At 46.6% G+C, this 17,888-nt stretch overlaps 1 protein-coding gene across 1 annotated transcript; it reads right to left on the bottom strand.

Annotated features, from left to right (window-relative positions):
* Positions 1–687: 687 nt before the first annotated feature.
* On the bottom strand, positions 688–3,049 carry LOC119310899 (cell division cycle 20.2, cofactor of APC complex-like). Its single transcript, XM_037586517.1, has 5 exons — positions 2,584–3,049; positions 2,219–2,485; positions 1,849–2,118; positions 1,167–1,757; positions 688–1,076 (listed from the first exon to the last, which is right to left on the bottom strand). The coding sequence occupies exons 1-5, from the start codon at positions 2,713–2,715 to the stop codon at positions 930–932; spliced, it is 1,407 nt and encodes a 468-aa protein (XP_037442414.1). The 5' UTR covers positions 2,716–3,049; the 3' UTR covers positions 688–929.
* Positions 3,050–17,888: the final 14,839 nt, after the last annotated feature.

Below are 17,888 nucleotides of genomic sequence, written 5' to 3'. Positions count from 1 at the left end.
TATACCACATCTGTTGCAGTATTCAAGTATGAAGATTTCAAGTGTGAACTTTAAAAGATATCAATGTGATGCTTGAACTGAGATTGCTTACATTGCGTAAAAGCTCCTCCTAGTTCCTAAAAAAAAATACTCCTACAAGTACAGATGCACGCAACACACAGATCCAATACAGTCAAAAGATCAATTTAAATTTCAAAAGAGGCACCATAGATTCGATTCCGCAATAGATTCAGAACTGCCATGGAGCTGGCAAACTTCCATAGTTCTAAAGACCTGAGCTTTCTGAAGTTACAGTCTGACCAGGCTCTACTGAGACTGAGTTGGGCAAGAAGTGTTGTTCGTGGCTTAAGAAATAGTACTCCCTCCGTTTCAAATTAGAAGATGTTCTAAACTTCCAGAATCTCCCTTAGGTTTAGTTTTCAGACTATTATGCACAACTTCCGTGCAGTGGAGCTTAATTACAGGAACGATGCATACGACTAGGAGTCCATGCTCCTTCAGGTCATCTGCATCTGTTGAGCCAAAGGGAGATTCTGGAAGAAACATCAATCAAACTAAGAGAAGGAAATAGCATATGATGCTACCCCTAAGCCTTCTGGATTTCAGTACTATGAGTGACAAGTAATTTTGGACAGAGGGAGAAATAAGTATAAGAAATACACCATGAACAGAATATATGCACACAAGTAAAGCAATCGCACCCAACCAGCAAAGACACATGCATTTGTTAACGAGGTTCGGCAATGTGCCTACGTCCCCGGGAGCCGAATTTGGGCGGCTCCATCCATATATTATCTTATCCACATTTAGGCAGTACATCAGCGGTATTATATACCCAGGTATTTAGTCTGTTTTCTGTACACACGACACAGCAGCCCATAGGCGACCCAGGTATTATCCACTTCAAGAGATTGTTCGCATTGTTGGTCTTATCGGATATGGGCGAAGCTGCTGTTGAACATGCCGCTGTGGGAATCCTTGGGTGCAGGCTTGGCTACCTCAGGAGTGCCAAACACGTTCCAGAAGCGGAGGGTCTCATCCGCAGAAGCCGATGCTACCGTGCAACCATCAGGACTCTGCAGTTTGACAGCATGAGAGGACGATCAAACGACGAGCAGGTTAACATGTCCATAATATCTGCAAATGAAATGGCGAAAAGAATGTACCTGTGCCATGAAAAGAACACGGGAGGTATGGCCAGTGAGTTCAGCCATCTTGACCATCGAAGGGTACTTCCACAATGTCAGCTGGTTCTGAGTGAACCCGTGTGAGCTCAGCAGCTCCCTCTCGTTCTTGTTCCACAGAAGAGAGCACACCTGCGACCCGGTATCAACAGAGTTCAGGCATGCGCCGGTGTGCGTGTTCCAGAACTTGATGCATCGGTCGCTGCCGCCACCGCCAGTTGCCAGCAGGTTGCTCTGGAATGGGCACCATGCCAGCGCCTTCACAGCGGCCATGTGGTCCTCGAGCCTGTGCAGCCACTGGTTGCGGCCTGCAGACGGCATGGAGGATGCCATCGACACGTCCCAAATGTGCAAAAGGTTGTCGTTGCCACCGCTCGCCAGTTGCTGCCCTGAGCCAGACCACTTGAGCCCGCACACCTCCTGGTTGTGCCCCTGGTACGTCTGCACGGCATGGTCCCTGATCCTCACGTCGTTGTTCACGATCCCGCCGTCCATGCCACCGGTCGTCAGGATGTTGTTGTTCCATGCCAGCGAACCGACCCTTGACTCGTGCACACCTTTCAGAGTTCTCAACTGCATACAAAGAAGAATGTAATTAAGCATCTGATCAAGCTCGTTAGGACATAGACAATATTTTGGGATGCTGGAAGTGTATACTACTAACCAGGCGGCTGGAGCTGGTGTCCCAGAGCTGGATGTCAGACGAGTTGAGCCCAATAGCAAGATGCCGGCCATCAGGAGCCCAGCTGACGCTGGTGATGGGGCCGTTGTCCTCCTCGACTGTCACGAGCTCAGATGTGGATCCACTGGAGGCGTCCCACAGGTACATGGTGTCGCCCAGCGCAATGGACAGCACGTTGCTGCTCCCCCAGTCCATTAGGTTGAGGTAGTAGTCGTCGACGAGGTCCGGTGCATCCAGAGTCCTCTCGGCAGACTGCAATTGTCAAGTGAAGAAGTGACATCAGTAACCACCACCAAATGCTACTACATATGTAGCTTCAATGCATTAGTAGAACCACGATGTATGCGCATACCTGGGGAATGTAGCGCCTCTGCTTGGCCGGCTTGGCCTGGTGAGAAGAAACCGTGTCGGCAGCAAATACGTTCTCTGGCTCCGGCGGCTTGTTCCTGAAGGCGAGGATCCGTGTCCGGTTGTTGAGCAGCTTCTCGGCCAGAAGCCTCCGGTAGGCCTCCTTGGAGGGGGATGCCACTGCGTTCTCCTTGTCCTTCTTGCCCTCCGTGAGCAGGTAGTGAGCCACGTCCATGTCCATCGCCGACCGATCCGGGATGAACCTGTCCCCCTGCACGCACGCACACAAGGGAAAAACACCCGGTCAGGCATTCCGTCGAACACCTTACGCGCACACGCATCTGCGGGATCTCGGATCTAAGAACTCACGTAGCACTTGGCCGACGGGTTGCGCGTGCTCAGCGGCGGCATGTAGGGGCGGGATCCGGCCTCCTGGAGCGGCGGCCGCTGCACGGCGGCGCGGCTCTTGCCGGAAGAGATCGAGCGGGAGCCTGCATCCATGGTTAGAACAGAAGAAAAAGAACAGGCAAACAAATAACAGTAATCGCAACAAGAAAAGGCGGCGCGGAACTGCAGAAGTAAACGCGGATCGATGGATCGATCGGGCAAAAATTAGCACAAGAACGAGCGGATTGGCGAGCAGAGACGGGGATCCCTCGAGAGCGAGAGGGCTTCGTCTCCCCCGGATCGGCGAGGGGAGGCGGCGGCGAGCACGAGAGGGAAGGCAGAGAGGGAGAGAAAGTCACAGATTGCTCGATGACTTGTGAGATTTAGGGATTTGATTGGGAGCGGTATTTGTAGGGGTCGACGACAGGGGCGCACGGCGGGAGGCCGCAAGCTCGCAACGGCTAGTTGCCAGGGAAGAGAGATAGGAAGAAGGGGAATTTAGATTTTGGTTCCTGTGTATATACACCTGATATGGAAAAATAATAATAACTAAAAAGTAAAAATGTTTTAAAGATTTTAGAATAAACTTGACTTTCTTTCACACTAGTATACAAATTTTCACGAATAAAAAATCATCAGTGTTGACTTCAGGGCAATATTTTTATTTGCCACTATATTATAGTTCACTATTCACACTATTTTGACCGAAATTTTTGTCTTTTTTGAAAATAAGTTACGTATTTTTACTTTTTTTTTGGAATTGATTTTACAAATACAAAGTTCAAATTTATTTCAAAAATATTTTAGAATATTTGTACTTTTATTTAGTTACCAATTTTTTCATATAGGGTGTATATACACCCATAGACAAAAAGTTCATTTTGTATATACAAACCACAACGGTGTGTTTGGTTTCCATCCCGAAGAGGAATGGTACGGGTTGGTTCCATCCCCGAGGCCCATTTCCGTGTTTGGACCGTCGAAGGAACCAGAACTAACCGATTTCAGGGGACGATATATTCTGTTTTATGCCGTTCTGAGCAGTGTCTTCGAATCAAGCGGACCATGCAGAACTGCTCGCTCCCACAAACACAACAACAAGAAGCATTCGCCGCCACGGGGCAACCAGCGCGTCGTCAGGAGCGTCGCATTCAGTCGGCCGCCGCGCTTGACGAAGTAGCCGCTCCAAGCGCAAGCCGTTGGCCGCGCCAGACCGTCGTGGGTCGTGGTCAATGTAGCGTTCTTCCTCAAGTTTGGCATTGATCCAATTTTGGTGTTCTTATTGGAAATATGCCCTAGAGGCAATAATAAAGTTGTTATTATCATATTTTTTTATTCTCGATAAATGTTTATTCTCCATACGATAATTATATTGACCGAAAACTTAAATACATGTGTGATAAATAAACAGACATTGTGTCCCTAGCGGACCTCTACTAGACTGGCTCGTTGATTAAAGATGGTCAAAGTTTCCTAAGCATAGACACGAATTGTCATTTAATAATGGTTCTCCTAATGATGTGATGGACAGACCCAACCGTAGCTTAGCATCTGATTGTATCATCTAGTTTTATTGCTACATCTTTCTTCATGTCAAGTATTTGTTCTTTAGACCATAAGATTGTGCCACTCCCTAATACCAGAAGAATACTTTGTGCGTGTCAAATGCCAGTTCGTAACTGGGAAATCATAAATGTGTTCTACAGGTATCTCGGAGGGTATTTGTTGAGTTGCATGGATCAAGACTGAGAATTGTCACTCCATGTGACGGAGAGATATCTCTGGGCCCTCTCGGTAATACAGCATCATGAATAGCTTACAAGCATGTGACTAATGAGTTTAATCATGAGGATCTTACATTACAGAACAAGTAAAGAGACTTGTCGATAACGAGACTGAACTAGGTATGACAATACTAACGACCGAATCTCGGACAAGTAACATATCCCAGACAAGGGAATTGTATACAGGATTAACTGAATCCTCGACATCGTTGTTCAAACCAATAAAGATCTTCATTGAATATGTGGGGGTCAATATGAGCATCCAGGTCCCGTTGTTAATTATTGATCGGAGAGGTGTCTAGTTCATGACTGCATGTTCTCCAATCCGTAGGGTCACTCAAAGTGTAGATAATCCCCGGGTGGTTTTGGTAATTATTAACAACATATAAGTCATTGATCTAATGCTTATTGGTAATAGATTTCAGAGAAGATCAATGATTCGCATGGCAAGAACTAGTGAATGTGGACCCATGCTAAGGACATGGAATTGGCAAAGCTTCAAGACTCTACGTTTTTGGTTAAGTGATCCGAGATCACATTGAGTCTAATAGGAAAGTCAATACTATTGAAAGTTGATGAGGTCTTGATGATGCGTTTGTTGCTCAAGAGCTTAGAGATATTGCTTCAACACCGTCAACCACATTCTCCATATCACATATGTCCAAACCCTAAAGTATCATCTCGGTCCCACCAAAAATCTCTATCCCGAACACACCAAGTTGATTATATACACTACCAGAGCCAATCCCTAACTTTTCAGTTCTACCGATATGGATCCCGGTTTCACCGAGATGGCATGACCAAGTTTCTGTGATAAAATTGCTTCACTTCGGAATCACCGAGTTGAAATGATCGGAATTACCGAGATGAGGTTCTTCCCTAGCCATTGCACGTCGGTCGGTCCAAATTGTTATGATCGGTCTCACCGAGATGTCCAACATTCGAATCTTTTACACTGGCCGGTCTCACCGAGAATTTGCTTCGGTGTCGCCGAGTTGGGTCAAAAGGTTGTAACGGTTGGATCTTTGGGTGGAGCCTATATATACCCGTCCACCCCCACTTACTCTCTAAAGGAGCCATCAGAACGAAACACAACTTCCACCATTTATTTTCTGAGGAAGAACAACCTACTCATGTATTAAGATCAAGCCATTTCATTTCCAGCATTCCCCAAGTTGCTTCCCACTCAAATCCTTCTCCTACCCAGGACAAATCTGTGAGACAATGATTGAGTGTTGGGGAGACTATCTTTTGAAGCACAAGAGTGAGGAATTCATCATCAACTACACATCTATTATCTTTTGGAGAGTGTTGTCTCCTAGATTGGTTACACTAGTGGAAAAATGGCTAGCCACAACTTTTATTCATGGTGCGCCATTTTCCATCAACGTCAGCACTATTTTTTCTAAATAGTGTTGGTGTTGGCCAAATCAGTACGTCAGCTTCCCATGCTTAGTGTTGGCGTTGCTTTTTTAGAAAACCCATAAATCTGTTGGCTTATATGCAGTCACCGTTTGAAATGCACCGGTGGCGTTGGTTTTCTTTGCACGCCATAGATTTGTTAGTGCTGGCGTTCGTTTTCTATGCATGCTAGAAACACTTTTTCCATTAATTTGGTCAAGTGTTTTAAATAGAAATATTGATGATTTTAAATTTACATTATTTTAAATGGAAATATTGATGATTTTAAATTTACATTATTTTAAATGGAAATACTGATGATTTTCAATTTATATTATTTTAAATGGGAATACTGATGATTTTAAATTGACATTATTCTAAATGGAAATATTGATCCATTTAGGACATTTTAAGTGTTTTATCAAAATATGTACTCATCATACTTATTTTTACTATTTATCAATTTAGGACTTCTATTTCTTTATTACCAGTTCAAATTTTGAGTCTTTTATTTTGTCAATTCTTCATTAATCTTAGTCCTTTTTTATTTGGCATGTGATTAGCTATGGCGTTGCCCTTTTATCCAAGGCCGACAATAACCTATTTGAGTCAACTTAGTAAAAGACCTAAGTCACCGCTCTCTCTCCTTTCACACCCCACCCATCCCGGTCGTATACATAACTCCCCCCTGACCAAAGTCGTCGCCGCCCCGTCGATGCCCCGTTGCCGCTCCATCGGCGCCCCGTTGCCGCCCCCTTGCTGCCCCTCGCCGGCACCAAGGTTAGAACCACTACTCCGTTCACGGACACGCCACAAGTCCGGGATCCATTGGGATTTTCTTTGTGTCATGTATATTCCAAAGTTAGTTGCATGGATTGCTTTCTGTAGAAATTGTAGTAATAATCCGATTGCTATTGTGTAGAATCTGATTTTTATAATGAATTTTTTATTATAAATATTTTCAGTGTCCAGATTATTAGAAATAAATAAAATGAACTCCTATAAATTACCAGTGTAGAATTTATTTACTTGTGTGTCTCCCTCCGTTGGCGGATCTGAGCTAGTTTAGTAGAAATGGATAGAATGTCTTATGTTTAGAAAGCAGGGCAAGTCCTCATGTCCAAAAAAATTAGACTGGTAATTTGTTATAACTATCACCGGTTCCAGGAGAAAGAGAAAATAGCATTGGAAGTTAAAAGTCTGGAACTTATCGAGCTTTTCTATCGATTGATCCTCTATAACCAACATATCTAGTTTGTTATGCAATTTGCTGGTGTAGGTCACCACATGATATCTAGTTTAATTAGTTCTATACATTGCAATATTTGAATTACTTTACATTGGTGTCAATATTCAGTGATATGAAATTGCATATTATCTTGATCGTATATGCGTGGTGTTTGTAGGTCATGGCCAATTCTGGAGGCAACAACGAGTCGGTGTGCAATGTGGACATGACCAACAATGAATTCTTAGACACTTATGAGTATGTCATTAAGAGCGTGCAAGGGGAAAATGATGAGCTAAAGGGGGAGATTAAAGAGCCACGCAAGCAGACTATTCAGCTCGTTCAGGAGACTAATCAGCTTAGGATGAGAGGGATAAGCTCGTCGAGGATCGGGATAAACTGAAGGGGGAGAGGAGACTCCTCAGGGCTGAGAGGATTGACCTGAAGATGCACATAGATCATTTCAGAAGAGAAGGAGAGGGGGATAGAAAGAAGCTTCGCCAACTGGGCATACTCCTTGATGAAGATTAATTTTTTAAGTAGCTAGCTAGTTCAGCTTATTAGTTGATGATGATCAAGTAACTAGAGTACTTGAGTGAGAAACTTTTGTGAAGTTTAATATAATTTTTTTGAGTTCATGAGCCCTTCTATAATGATTATCTATTAAGTAAGTACCTAGTGTTGATTAAATAGCTAGTGTTGATGAGCAATTTTCTTTATTACCAGAAAAACCATTTGCTCGCGTTGGACAAGTAGGAACGCCAGAGTTATGATGTAACACCCCATGTATCAACTACAGTGATCACCTCTTAATCATGCCAAGTCATCATCCTTTGCAATGCTTGATCATAGTGGTTAAGCAGTTCAATTCAAATCCCCCTTTGAAATCAATTCAAATTCTAAGTGCAATTTGAAGTTGCTAGAAAAATGTTCATAATTCAGCAACTCTTCAAAAACAATTTGTTGTTAAGGAAAACAACATCAGCATAAGGTCAAAGTGGGCATAAGCATTTTAAACAGTGCCAAAACACCACTATGAATGCCTTTTCTATTTTTGAAAAATCCAAATGGCTTCAAATAATTCTCAAACTTGTTGAGGCAGTATCTAAAAGTGTCCTGGATTTAATGGACCAAATTCCACAATTTTCCTAAGCTATTTGGATGCCCAAACAATTCCTTTCACCTATCTGTTTATTAAATAAAAGAAAAGCAAAAATTAGAGAGAAAAGAAGATGGCACTGTGCACTTACCTGTGCATTTGCCTGCGCACTTGGCCCAGCTGGCCACTGCGGCCTAGCCCACCTCCTGGTCTCCTTCTTCCTCTGTTCACAGAAGCCCCGTGGACGCTGGGCGCACGTCCATGGCGCCGATGGCCACGGGGCAGCCATCTGCCGATGCCCTGAGAGGATCTGAGAGTCCCCTTGCTCTGGATCGAACCCTAGCGCCATTCCTCTCCTCCCCGCAACATTCTCTCCTCCCTGCGCTCGCTCGAAACCTTGTTGTCATGGCCAAGCTCCACCGCGCACCCACTTAGCTCCCCGCAATCCCTGCATGTGCAAGAAGGACCGCCGCCGACCGCTGCATCAATGCCGAGCACCAGCGCGACCTGGGAGCCACCACGATGGCGGCATCGACTCCTCTTCCTCCCCTGCATCCGCCGGAGCTCGTCGATGTTCTTGTCGCCGTCACTGCATCCCACGCCTCCCCGAGCAACTCCCCTTCACCGCAGTGAGCTCTGCGCCGTAACCCCCTATTCTCTGCCCCTCTCTGCACGCGTAGCTGTCGTCCCCCTCGCAGCCGCGCTCGCCGCCGCCCGCACTCATCTTCGGCGTGGCCACGGTGACCTTTTAGTGTCGTGTGTGACACCGCCGTGATCACCGCGTAGTGTAGACCACCCTAGCCCTTTTGGTATGCATGTTTGCGTGCCGCAACGCCATCCCCGTCAAAGCCCGATCACCGCCGCCGCCTGACGTCGCTGCAATGGCCAACTCCGGCCACCACTGTCGCTCCCACTGCCACCAAACAGCGGAGCATCGAACGACCATTTGGACGGACCTTGCCGCGCCCTTCCCCGTGCCCCGTAGCGCGATCTCGATGAGGTCCCGAACACCACCACCGCCTCCACTCGTTGCCGATGCCTCGGCCGACCACCACCGACCCCTCCGATCGCTGCTTAGGACGCGCGACATCATCGGCTTTCGAACGCGGCCTCGCGCGCAACGAACGGAGCACTGTGGCACCGTTCCGACTAACTTCGGCGAGGAGACGTCGTGAAAAGGCTCGCCGGAGCCCTCTCCGGCATCCGTCGGCATGGCACCGCCCCGAGGCCACCCGCTGGGACACTGACCAGTGGCCCTGCTGGCCCCACCCCAGTGTCACTGACAGGCGGGCCCACCTGCGTAATTAATCAAATTAAAACATTTTTATAAATAAATTTAATTAACTAACTAAACAGTCACTGACATGTGGGCCCTTCTGCTAATTAACTGGTTTAATTAAAATAACTATTGTTAGTCCCTCTCAGTATTTCATATGGGACCCACTGGTCATTTCGACCAGTCAACCGGTCTATTGACTATTGACATCACAGTGACCTCATGCTGATGCAATAATCCCTTTCTGTTAATTTAGTTAATTTCTGAAAATGTTTAAATCTTTGAAAATTAATAGAAACTAAACCATAACTCTGACGAAAAGTTTTATATATGAAATTTGCTCAGAAAAAATCCAACGAATCCGAATACGCGGTCTGTTCATGTGTCACATGCCCCTAGCATGCTGAACATGGAACCATCCCCTCTCTTTCATCTGTCTGGAACCCATCTAATATCGGGAAATCATCCTCGGATGTTTTCCCCCTCCATCTGCATCATGTACTACCATGCTAGAACACCCCTAACTCATCATATCGTCTTGCCTTGCTTAGTGATGCATCTGTTTGCTCTGTTATTTATTATGTTCCCCCTTCGTTACTTCTTTCCGGTAGATCCCGAGACCAATAATGCCCCTGTGACCGACTACGTCACGACGACACCACTAACGACCTTGCCTTTGCTGCTGAGCAACCAGGCAAGCAAACCACCCTTGTTCATTCTGATATCGCCCATTTCTTTCCCTCTCATGCTTGCATTAGAACTGCTACTGCTTTTGTTTGATCCTACTCTGATGCATAGCCTGTTTTTGGTTACCTACTTTCATACCTTACCTGCTTAGTATAGGTTGGTTAGAGACCCATCAGAGACCCCATGTTGACCCAACTGCCCCGCTGGATTATTAGAAGACCCGATCAACGGGATTGAAGACCAGGCCCCGGCACCGCACAACACTCCCCTTAGTTGTACGACACTGCAACGTTACTATTGAGTGCCGAGGGTGATACCTCGTTAGCACTTCTAATGCTAACTCTATGGAGTAGTTACCCGGTCGTGGCCATCGAGGGTTATTCCTCCTTTTCCACTTCTGATAACGACGATGTCGTGCAACACCTCAAGTGTGAACCTCGAGGGTGATTTTCTCTTACGTTCACCTTGATGTTTACATCAGGTGGGAATCCAACGAGGGTGATGCCTCGGGTTCCTTCCTGATGTGGTAGCCACACGATTTGCCTTTACATTACTATTGTTACTGATTAAAGTGGATAAAGACGGGTCGGCCCTGAGGGGTACCCGCGCGAGCATATTTGTGAGTGATGTAGAGTCGGGTTGACCTGGAAGTGCCCGCAAGATAACTATGTGGCATATCCGGGCATTCTTTGCCCTTGTCGCAAGTCCACGAGACGGGGCGACGGGGTCACATCAATCGTGAGTCTTTGCTCGTTACCGCGCGCTCCTAATTCTCTAACGGTTTGGATATTTGATCCAAGTAGGCCTCTATCCTTTTTCGCACTAACCACCATGTGGGAATAAGTACGGGCACTCTACGTCGTATGTATCAACCGAAATCTCAACAGACGTCAGCAACTGAGCGGCACATGCCGGGTTGGACTGCGTAAGCACCTGTATTTTTTAAGGAGGTAGCTAGGTTTGGTCACCGACCGCGTACGCAACATGCAGGAGTGCAAAGGGAAATGGGCCCGAGACCCATGTGCGCTTAGGATGTAGATCAGCGTGTTGACCTCTCCGGTGAGCCTAAGTAGGACTGCGGTGTTTTGATCGGCCGATGGCGGTCATGACATGATGGTGTGTCCGACCGGAGTTGATCGAGCATGTTGGGTAAGTTGGTATACCCCTGTAGGGAAGTATTATCTATTTGAATAGTCGGGTCCACACTAACGGACACTCGGAGTTATATCCCGATTGATACAACTAGAACTGGATACTGAATGCTGAGGCATGTAATGGATATGTGGCTCTAAGATTGCTTTCCCGCGGGGAGTCGGGGAAGGATCTCTGGGCGTTATTTCTACAACATGTTTGTTAAATATAAACTGCTACTCTATACACTTCTGATTGCTGCAAGATGCTTGGAGCTGCTTGAAGATGCTAGTCTTTGATAGGCTAGGCTTTCCCTTCTCTTTTGGCATTCTCCAGTTCAGTCTAGAGATACTACCCATTTCTTCGATACCTATGCATATGTAGTGTAGATCCTTGCTTGCGAGTACTTTGGATGAGTACTCACGGTTGCTTTGCTCCCCTTTTTCCACCTCCTTCCTTTCTTCCCGGATGCTGCAACCATATGATGGAGTCCAGGAGCCAGATGCCACCTTCGACAACGACTACTACCACACCGAGGGTGCCTACTACTACATGGAGGCCGCCGACGACCAAGAGTAGTTAGGAGGCTCCCAGACATGAGGCCTTTCCTTTTCGATCGTTGTTGCTTTTGTGCTAGCCTTCTTAAGGCAAACTTGTTTAACTCATGTCTGTACTCAGATAATGTTGCTTCCGCTAACTCGTTTGTTTTCGAGCCCTCGAGGCCCCTGGATTGTAATATAAAGCTTGTATTATTTTAAATTTGTGTCTAGAGTTGTGTTGTGATATCTTCCCGTGAGTCCCTGAGTTTGATCATACACATTTGCATGTATGATTTAGTGTAGGGTCAAATCGGGGGCATCACAAGTTGGTATCAGAGCCGACTGCCTGTAGGTAGCCCCCTTTCCAACTCCTTGGCCGAAGTCGAGTCTACTCACTATAAAACTTTTACTAACATGGATGTGTGTCTTACGGTCCCATGTCGCCATTGGTTGGTATTAGGATATTTTATTCCTCGTCTATACTCTGGGATTCTCATCTCTCTTCTATTCGGGTTAAATGATTTTGCTAAAATCTAACTTTAGGTTCTCGAAAATACTTTCTCCCGGAGAGCCCCTTCTGTCCAGATGATCGCTTGCTGCACCAAAAGATTTTGAATATGCTCTCTGATGTTTCTCGAAACCCTTGTGCCCTCCGCCATTGCAATTCCATATCACCGATAAACCCACTAATGATAACCACATACACTTGCCATTCTTACAATCAGTCCCCGTTGATCTTGTTATTACAAGATACCCTGTAATACTTTCAGATATTTCGAGAATCCATTGTGCATGTTGTGTGCAACTCCTTTTCCGCATGAATACATGTACGAATAATTCCTCACAATTATCGGGGATTCGTTCATCCCTAGTTGTTCATGTTCTTCACAAAAGTCTTCGAAATACCATTCGATCTTCGGAAAATCCTCAGCAACCTATTGTTGTTGAAATTCTTGCTTGCTTGCATTATGTTTAATCCCATAACTCTAGTAATCTTATTGGCATCCTTTGTCCTTATCATCTTGGGTCCATTGATTCAATGTGTGCGAATCTCGGCAATCATCAGTTGATCATTATAAATTATCTTTCCGGCTGAGACGTCATTTTGAACAGGAGCTGGTTCTCGACCAATCAAATTGCCGTCGATTGTACCCCTAAGTCTATTCAACTTATCCATCCTTTATCAGAGGTTTTGCTTCTGATCCCTTGATTTGGAAATCATCATTCCTTTGCATTCAAGATTGAATTAGTCAGTTGTTTATATAGTCTGATCTCCTTGCATTCTTTCTTCTCCTGGTTGAGTACCAATGCTCACATCAGATCCCTTGTGGACCACCAGATCCTTTGTTGGATTTTATCCGACAGTGTACTTCATATTTAATCACCTTGTGAGTTCTTTCCCAGATACATAATGCCTCTGGTAACTTGTATCCTCTCCTTTTGTCAACCATGCTCTGCTTTCGAGCTTGTGTTATTTACTCTTGAAGTTTGTGGTATATGTCCCTAAGATGACCGATGGGTTGAACCTATGCCTTCCATAACCTGTGAGAACCCAAAAGTCTTCATGGGAGCTTTCTAACTCTAAATATTTTTAACAAAGAGTAGTGACTGAGAAGTTGTGTATTGGAGAAGTGGGAGTTGACCTTGAACTTTGCGTTCATGCCCATGGACACGATGTAGATCTTATCATGGAAGCTTCTCGCAAAAATAATTACCCCCCTTGTTATGAGTTCATCTTGTATCTGTGAGTTAAACCTTTGCAATCGTGGTTCTGACCATATTTTCTCCTTGATTCCATTTCTCAAACAAGTTAAAGCACTTGTCTTCTGTTGATCAATACATCTCCGCAACCTCTATTTTTGATCTTTCTTCGAGTATCACCCTCCGGTATCCCGAGAATATCAAAGAACTGTGTTGCTTCCTATGAGTCTTCATCTAGTATTGCTTCTCACTGATTTCAGATTTCCCCGGGGTTTTGAGTTATTAGTCACTCGAGAACACCAATAAGTGAATCGATTTCGCACTCCAATTCAATAACTATAAGTAATTTTCATTGCTTATGAGTTAAATAATCCTTCAAGTCATTCCTAGCCTGGCCGGCTATATCATTATCGTGCTAAATTTTAACTGTGCTACCTGGTCCTTCTTCCCGGAGCAGAATTTTTGATGACAAGCTTGATTCCGAGTTTGTGTCATATTCGTGGTTCTAACAACATTTCTCTTCATCATTCCTTTGGCTTGATGTCATCACCGGTTGATTACATCTTCATGAAATCTCTCACAAATGTGTCGTGGTCATCATCAACATTCTGAGGTCTTCGAGGATACCAATTGAATTCATGGTGAAAAATACCATCCTTGCCCCTCGATGATTTGTGTTATCATCAATAACATTCTTGCCTCCCCCCAACACAAACTTGTTCATATAAATTTTTGGAAACACATCTTTTTGACATGTCGATGGATTACTGCTTAACCCATCGGCCACCTCCTCATATTTTCCCTGGTAAAATTGCATGATATGTTCTAAAATTTCCCCATGGATCCTTTGTGTTCCCAAGGTCCGACCTTTATCTGATGACCATGTCGATGCTACCCCGAAGCATGACTGTGGTACTCCAACTGTCAATAAGGACATTTGAAATGCAATGCTAAATGTTTCTTGTCCACTTATCCAAACACTGTTGTATGGTTAACACCATGAATTTCCTCTCCCCTTTACCTAAATGGTAATCTGTCGATGTTCTGGATATGGGGGTATCCAGACTTGCCTGCCTACGGCCCAGTGTGGCCCGTGTTCATCTACCAAGCACTCAAGACCCTCGTGAGGGGCCAAGCCTCGCAGGGCGTACGACGCACGTCCTCCTCAGGAGCGGCCTCACCAGGCAGGCTCGCGAGGGAGGCGGAGAGATCAAGGCATGGGGTACCTCGCGAGGTTCCCATGACGACCAAGGCCAGGCGGGTGCCAGCGCATGCAGTGTACCTGTTTCCTCTTTGGTGCTAAGGGGGCAAGCGCAGGCGCGGAGTACCAAGGCGTCAGGTAAAGGTTTCCATATCGGTGCAACAAGACTAGGACTAGCAGGACGGAAAGACGGAGGTCATTGTGGATCCCAAGACGGCGTCATCACCAGAGCCTTTGGCAGGTGAAGACCACCTTTAGTCAGGATAGCCTGTATTGGCTGTCCCCTTTCAAATCCTGCCGTTGTGGAATCCCTTCCCGTTCAATATTTGGGAAGAGGACCAGGGCCTCTATAAATAGGACTAGCCACCACCATAGCAAGGGGGGATCATTCAGTTCATCCACACACCTCACCAGCACAAGAACACCTCTCCTCGTGAGGCTGTTCTTCCCCTTTTACTGTTCATCATCAACCCAAGAGGCAATCCACCACCACACACAGGAGTAGGGTATTACACCACAATGGTGGCCCGAACCTGTATAAATCTCGTGTCTTGTGTTGTGATTTCGTCTAGCTAAACCCAGGGATTGCGACGAGGCAGAGAGAGAGAGAGATTCGATAGGGGGAAATCTTCGCGCGCACCCCAGTGTTCGAACCTTAAGGGTTTTGCCGGAACCCGATATCCGACATTTGGCGTGCCAGGTGGGGGTGCGCCAGAGTTCTTCCTTCCGTCGATCTGCGTATTGTCGCTTCGTCGCATCCATGTCTAATGCTCGCCGAGCCCGCGCTGAGCGTCGGGCCGCTCTCGCCGCTCAGGTCACCCAGACGGCCCCTGTCGGCGGCCCCCCTCGTCGTTCTCCATCGCCTGCCACGAACGCCGCCACCGGCCTGACAGGGCATGAGCACCAAGCGTCCTTGCTGAACCCCTCGGTGCGGCGGAACGCTCGCACCGCCACTCCATCGATGACTCCAGCTGGGTCGTCGTCCCACGCTCGACGCGCTCCCACGGACGCGCAGGCCGCGCTGCTCACGATGCGCGAGCTCCTGCGTTACCTCCTTGTCGACGACCTCTATGAGGATTGGCTCGCCCGCATCACCGAGCTCGTCAGCGCCGCTAGAGGCTACCCCGCGTCGTCCCTCTCGCTGCCTCACCCGCCGCCGAGTATGGGCGACGCGGCTCAAGGAGCGCCTCCACCACCTCAGCCCCAAGGCGGCGCCCTGGCTCTGATTTCTACTACACAACCTTCTTCTTGTAGACGTTGTTGGGCCTCCAAGTGCAAAGGTTTGTAGGACAGTAGCAAATTTCCCTCAAGTGGATGACCTAAGGTTTATCAATCCGTGGGAGGCGTAGGATGAAGATGGTCTCTCTCAAACAACCCTGCAACCAAATAACAAAGAGTCTCTTGTGTCCCCGACACACCCAATACAATGGTAAATTGTATAGGTGCAGTAGTTTGGCGAAGAGATGGTGATGCAAGTGCAATATGGATGGTAGATAAAGGTTTTTGTAATCTGAAATTATAAAAACAGCAAGGTAACAAGTGATAAAAGTGAGCGTAAACGGTATTGCAATGGTAGGAAACAAGGCCTAAGGTTCATACTTTCACTAGTGCAAGTTCTCTCAACAATAATAACATAATTGGATCACATAAGTATCCCTCAACATGCAACAAAGAGTCACTCCAAAGACACTAATAGCAGAGAACAAACGAAGAGATTATGGTAGGGTACGAAACCACCTCAAAGTTATCCTTTCTGTTCTAACTATTCAAGAGTCCGTAGTAAAATAACATGAAGCTATTCTTTCCGTTCAATCTATCATAAAGTTCATACTAGAATAACAGCTTAAGACACAAATCAACCAAAACCCTAATGTCACCTAGATACTCCATTGTCACCTCAAGTATCTATGGGCATGATTATACGATATGCATCACACAATCTCAGATTCATCTATTCAACCAACACAAAGTACTTCAAAGAGTGCCCCAAAGTTTCTACCGGAGAGTCAAGACGAAATCGTGTGCCAACCCCTATGCATAGGTTCATGGGGGGAACCCGCAAGTTGATCACCAAAACATACATCAAGTGGATCACGTGAATATCCCATTGTCACCACAGATAAGCACGACAAGACATACATCAAGTGTTCTCAAATCCTTAAAGACTCAATCCGATAAGATAACTTCAAAGGGAAAACTCAATCCATTACAAGAGAGTAGAGGGGGAGAAACATCATAAGATCCAACTATAATAGCAAAGCTCGCGATACATCAAGATCATGCCATAGAGAGAACACGAGAGAGAGAGAGATCAAACACATAGCTACTGGTACATACCCTCAGCCCCGAGGGTGAACTACTCCCTCCTCGTCATGGATAGCACCGGGATGGCGAAGATGGCCACCGGTGAGGGATCCCCCTCCGGCAGGGTGTCGGAACGGGCTCCCAAGAGGTTTTTGGTGGCTACAGAGGCTTGCAGCAGCGGAACTCCCAATCTATCTTCTGTTCTGATGTTTTCGGGGTATATGGAGATACATAGGTGAAAGAAGTCGGTCGGGGGACGCTCGAGGGGACCACGAGATAGGGGGGCGCGCCCAGTAGGGGGGGGGGGGCGCCCCCACCCTCGTGGCTTCCTCGAAGCTTCTCTGACGTGAACTCCAAGTCTCCCGGATCATGTTCGTTCCAAAAATCACGCTCCCGAAGGTTTCATTCTGTTTGGACTCCGTTTGATATTCCTTTTCTTCGAAACACTGAAATAGGCAAGAAAACAGCAATATGGGCTGGGCCTCCGGTTAGTAGGTTAGTCCCAAAAGTAATATAAAAGTGTATAATAAAGCCCATAATCATCCAAAACTGATAATATAATAGCATGAATGTTTCATAAATTATAGATACGTTGGAGACGTATCAAGCTCCAAGGCGCGCGGCCCCCGGGCGTAACCCGCCACGCCCGGTGCCCGCGCGAGAAGAAAGAAGCTGTCAAGAAATCCCCCGAGAAGGTACCCACGTGCTCCCTGCACCGGCACGACAAGACTGCACGCTGCCAGTCGCAGCGGTGCGCGGGCATCACAAAGAGCAAGCTCTGCGGCAGCAAGGGGCTCCGGTGGCCACAGCAGGCTGTCGCGCCTTCACCCCTGAGCTGCGCAGCATTGCCTAGCCGGGCAAGTTCTAGCCAGACCTGCCTCCTCGCTATGACGGCACCCCCGACCCCGAAGAGTTCTTGCAGCTCTACGAACTGAG

The sequence above is a fragment of the Triticum dicoccoides genome, chromosome 5B (genome assembly GCF_002162155.2).
Source record: "Triticum dicoccoides isolate Atlit2015 ecotype Zavitan chromosome 5B, WEW_v2.0, whole genome shotgun sequence".
NCBI classification, from domain to species: domain Eukaryota; kingdom Viridiplantae; phylum Streptophyta; class Magnoliopsida; order Poales; family Poaceae; genus Triticum; species Triticum dicoccoides.
The sequence above is the reverse complement of the archived record's forward strand: the minus strand, read 5'-3'. Positions and strand labels throughout refer to the sequence as shown.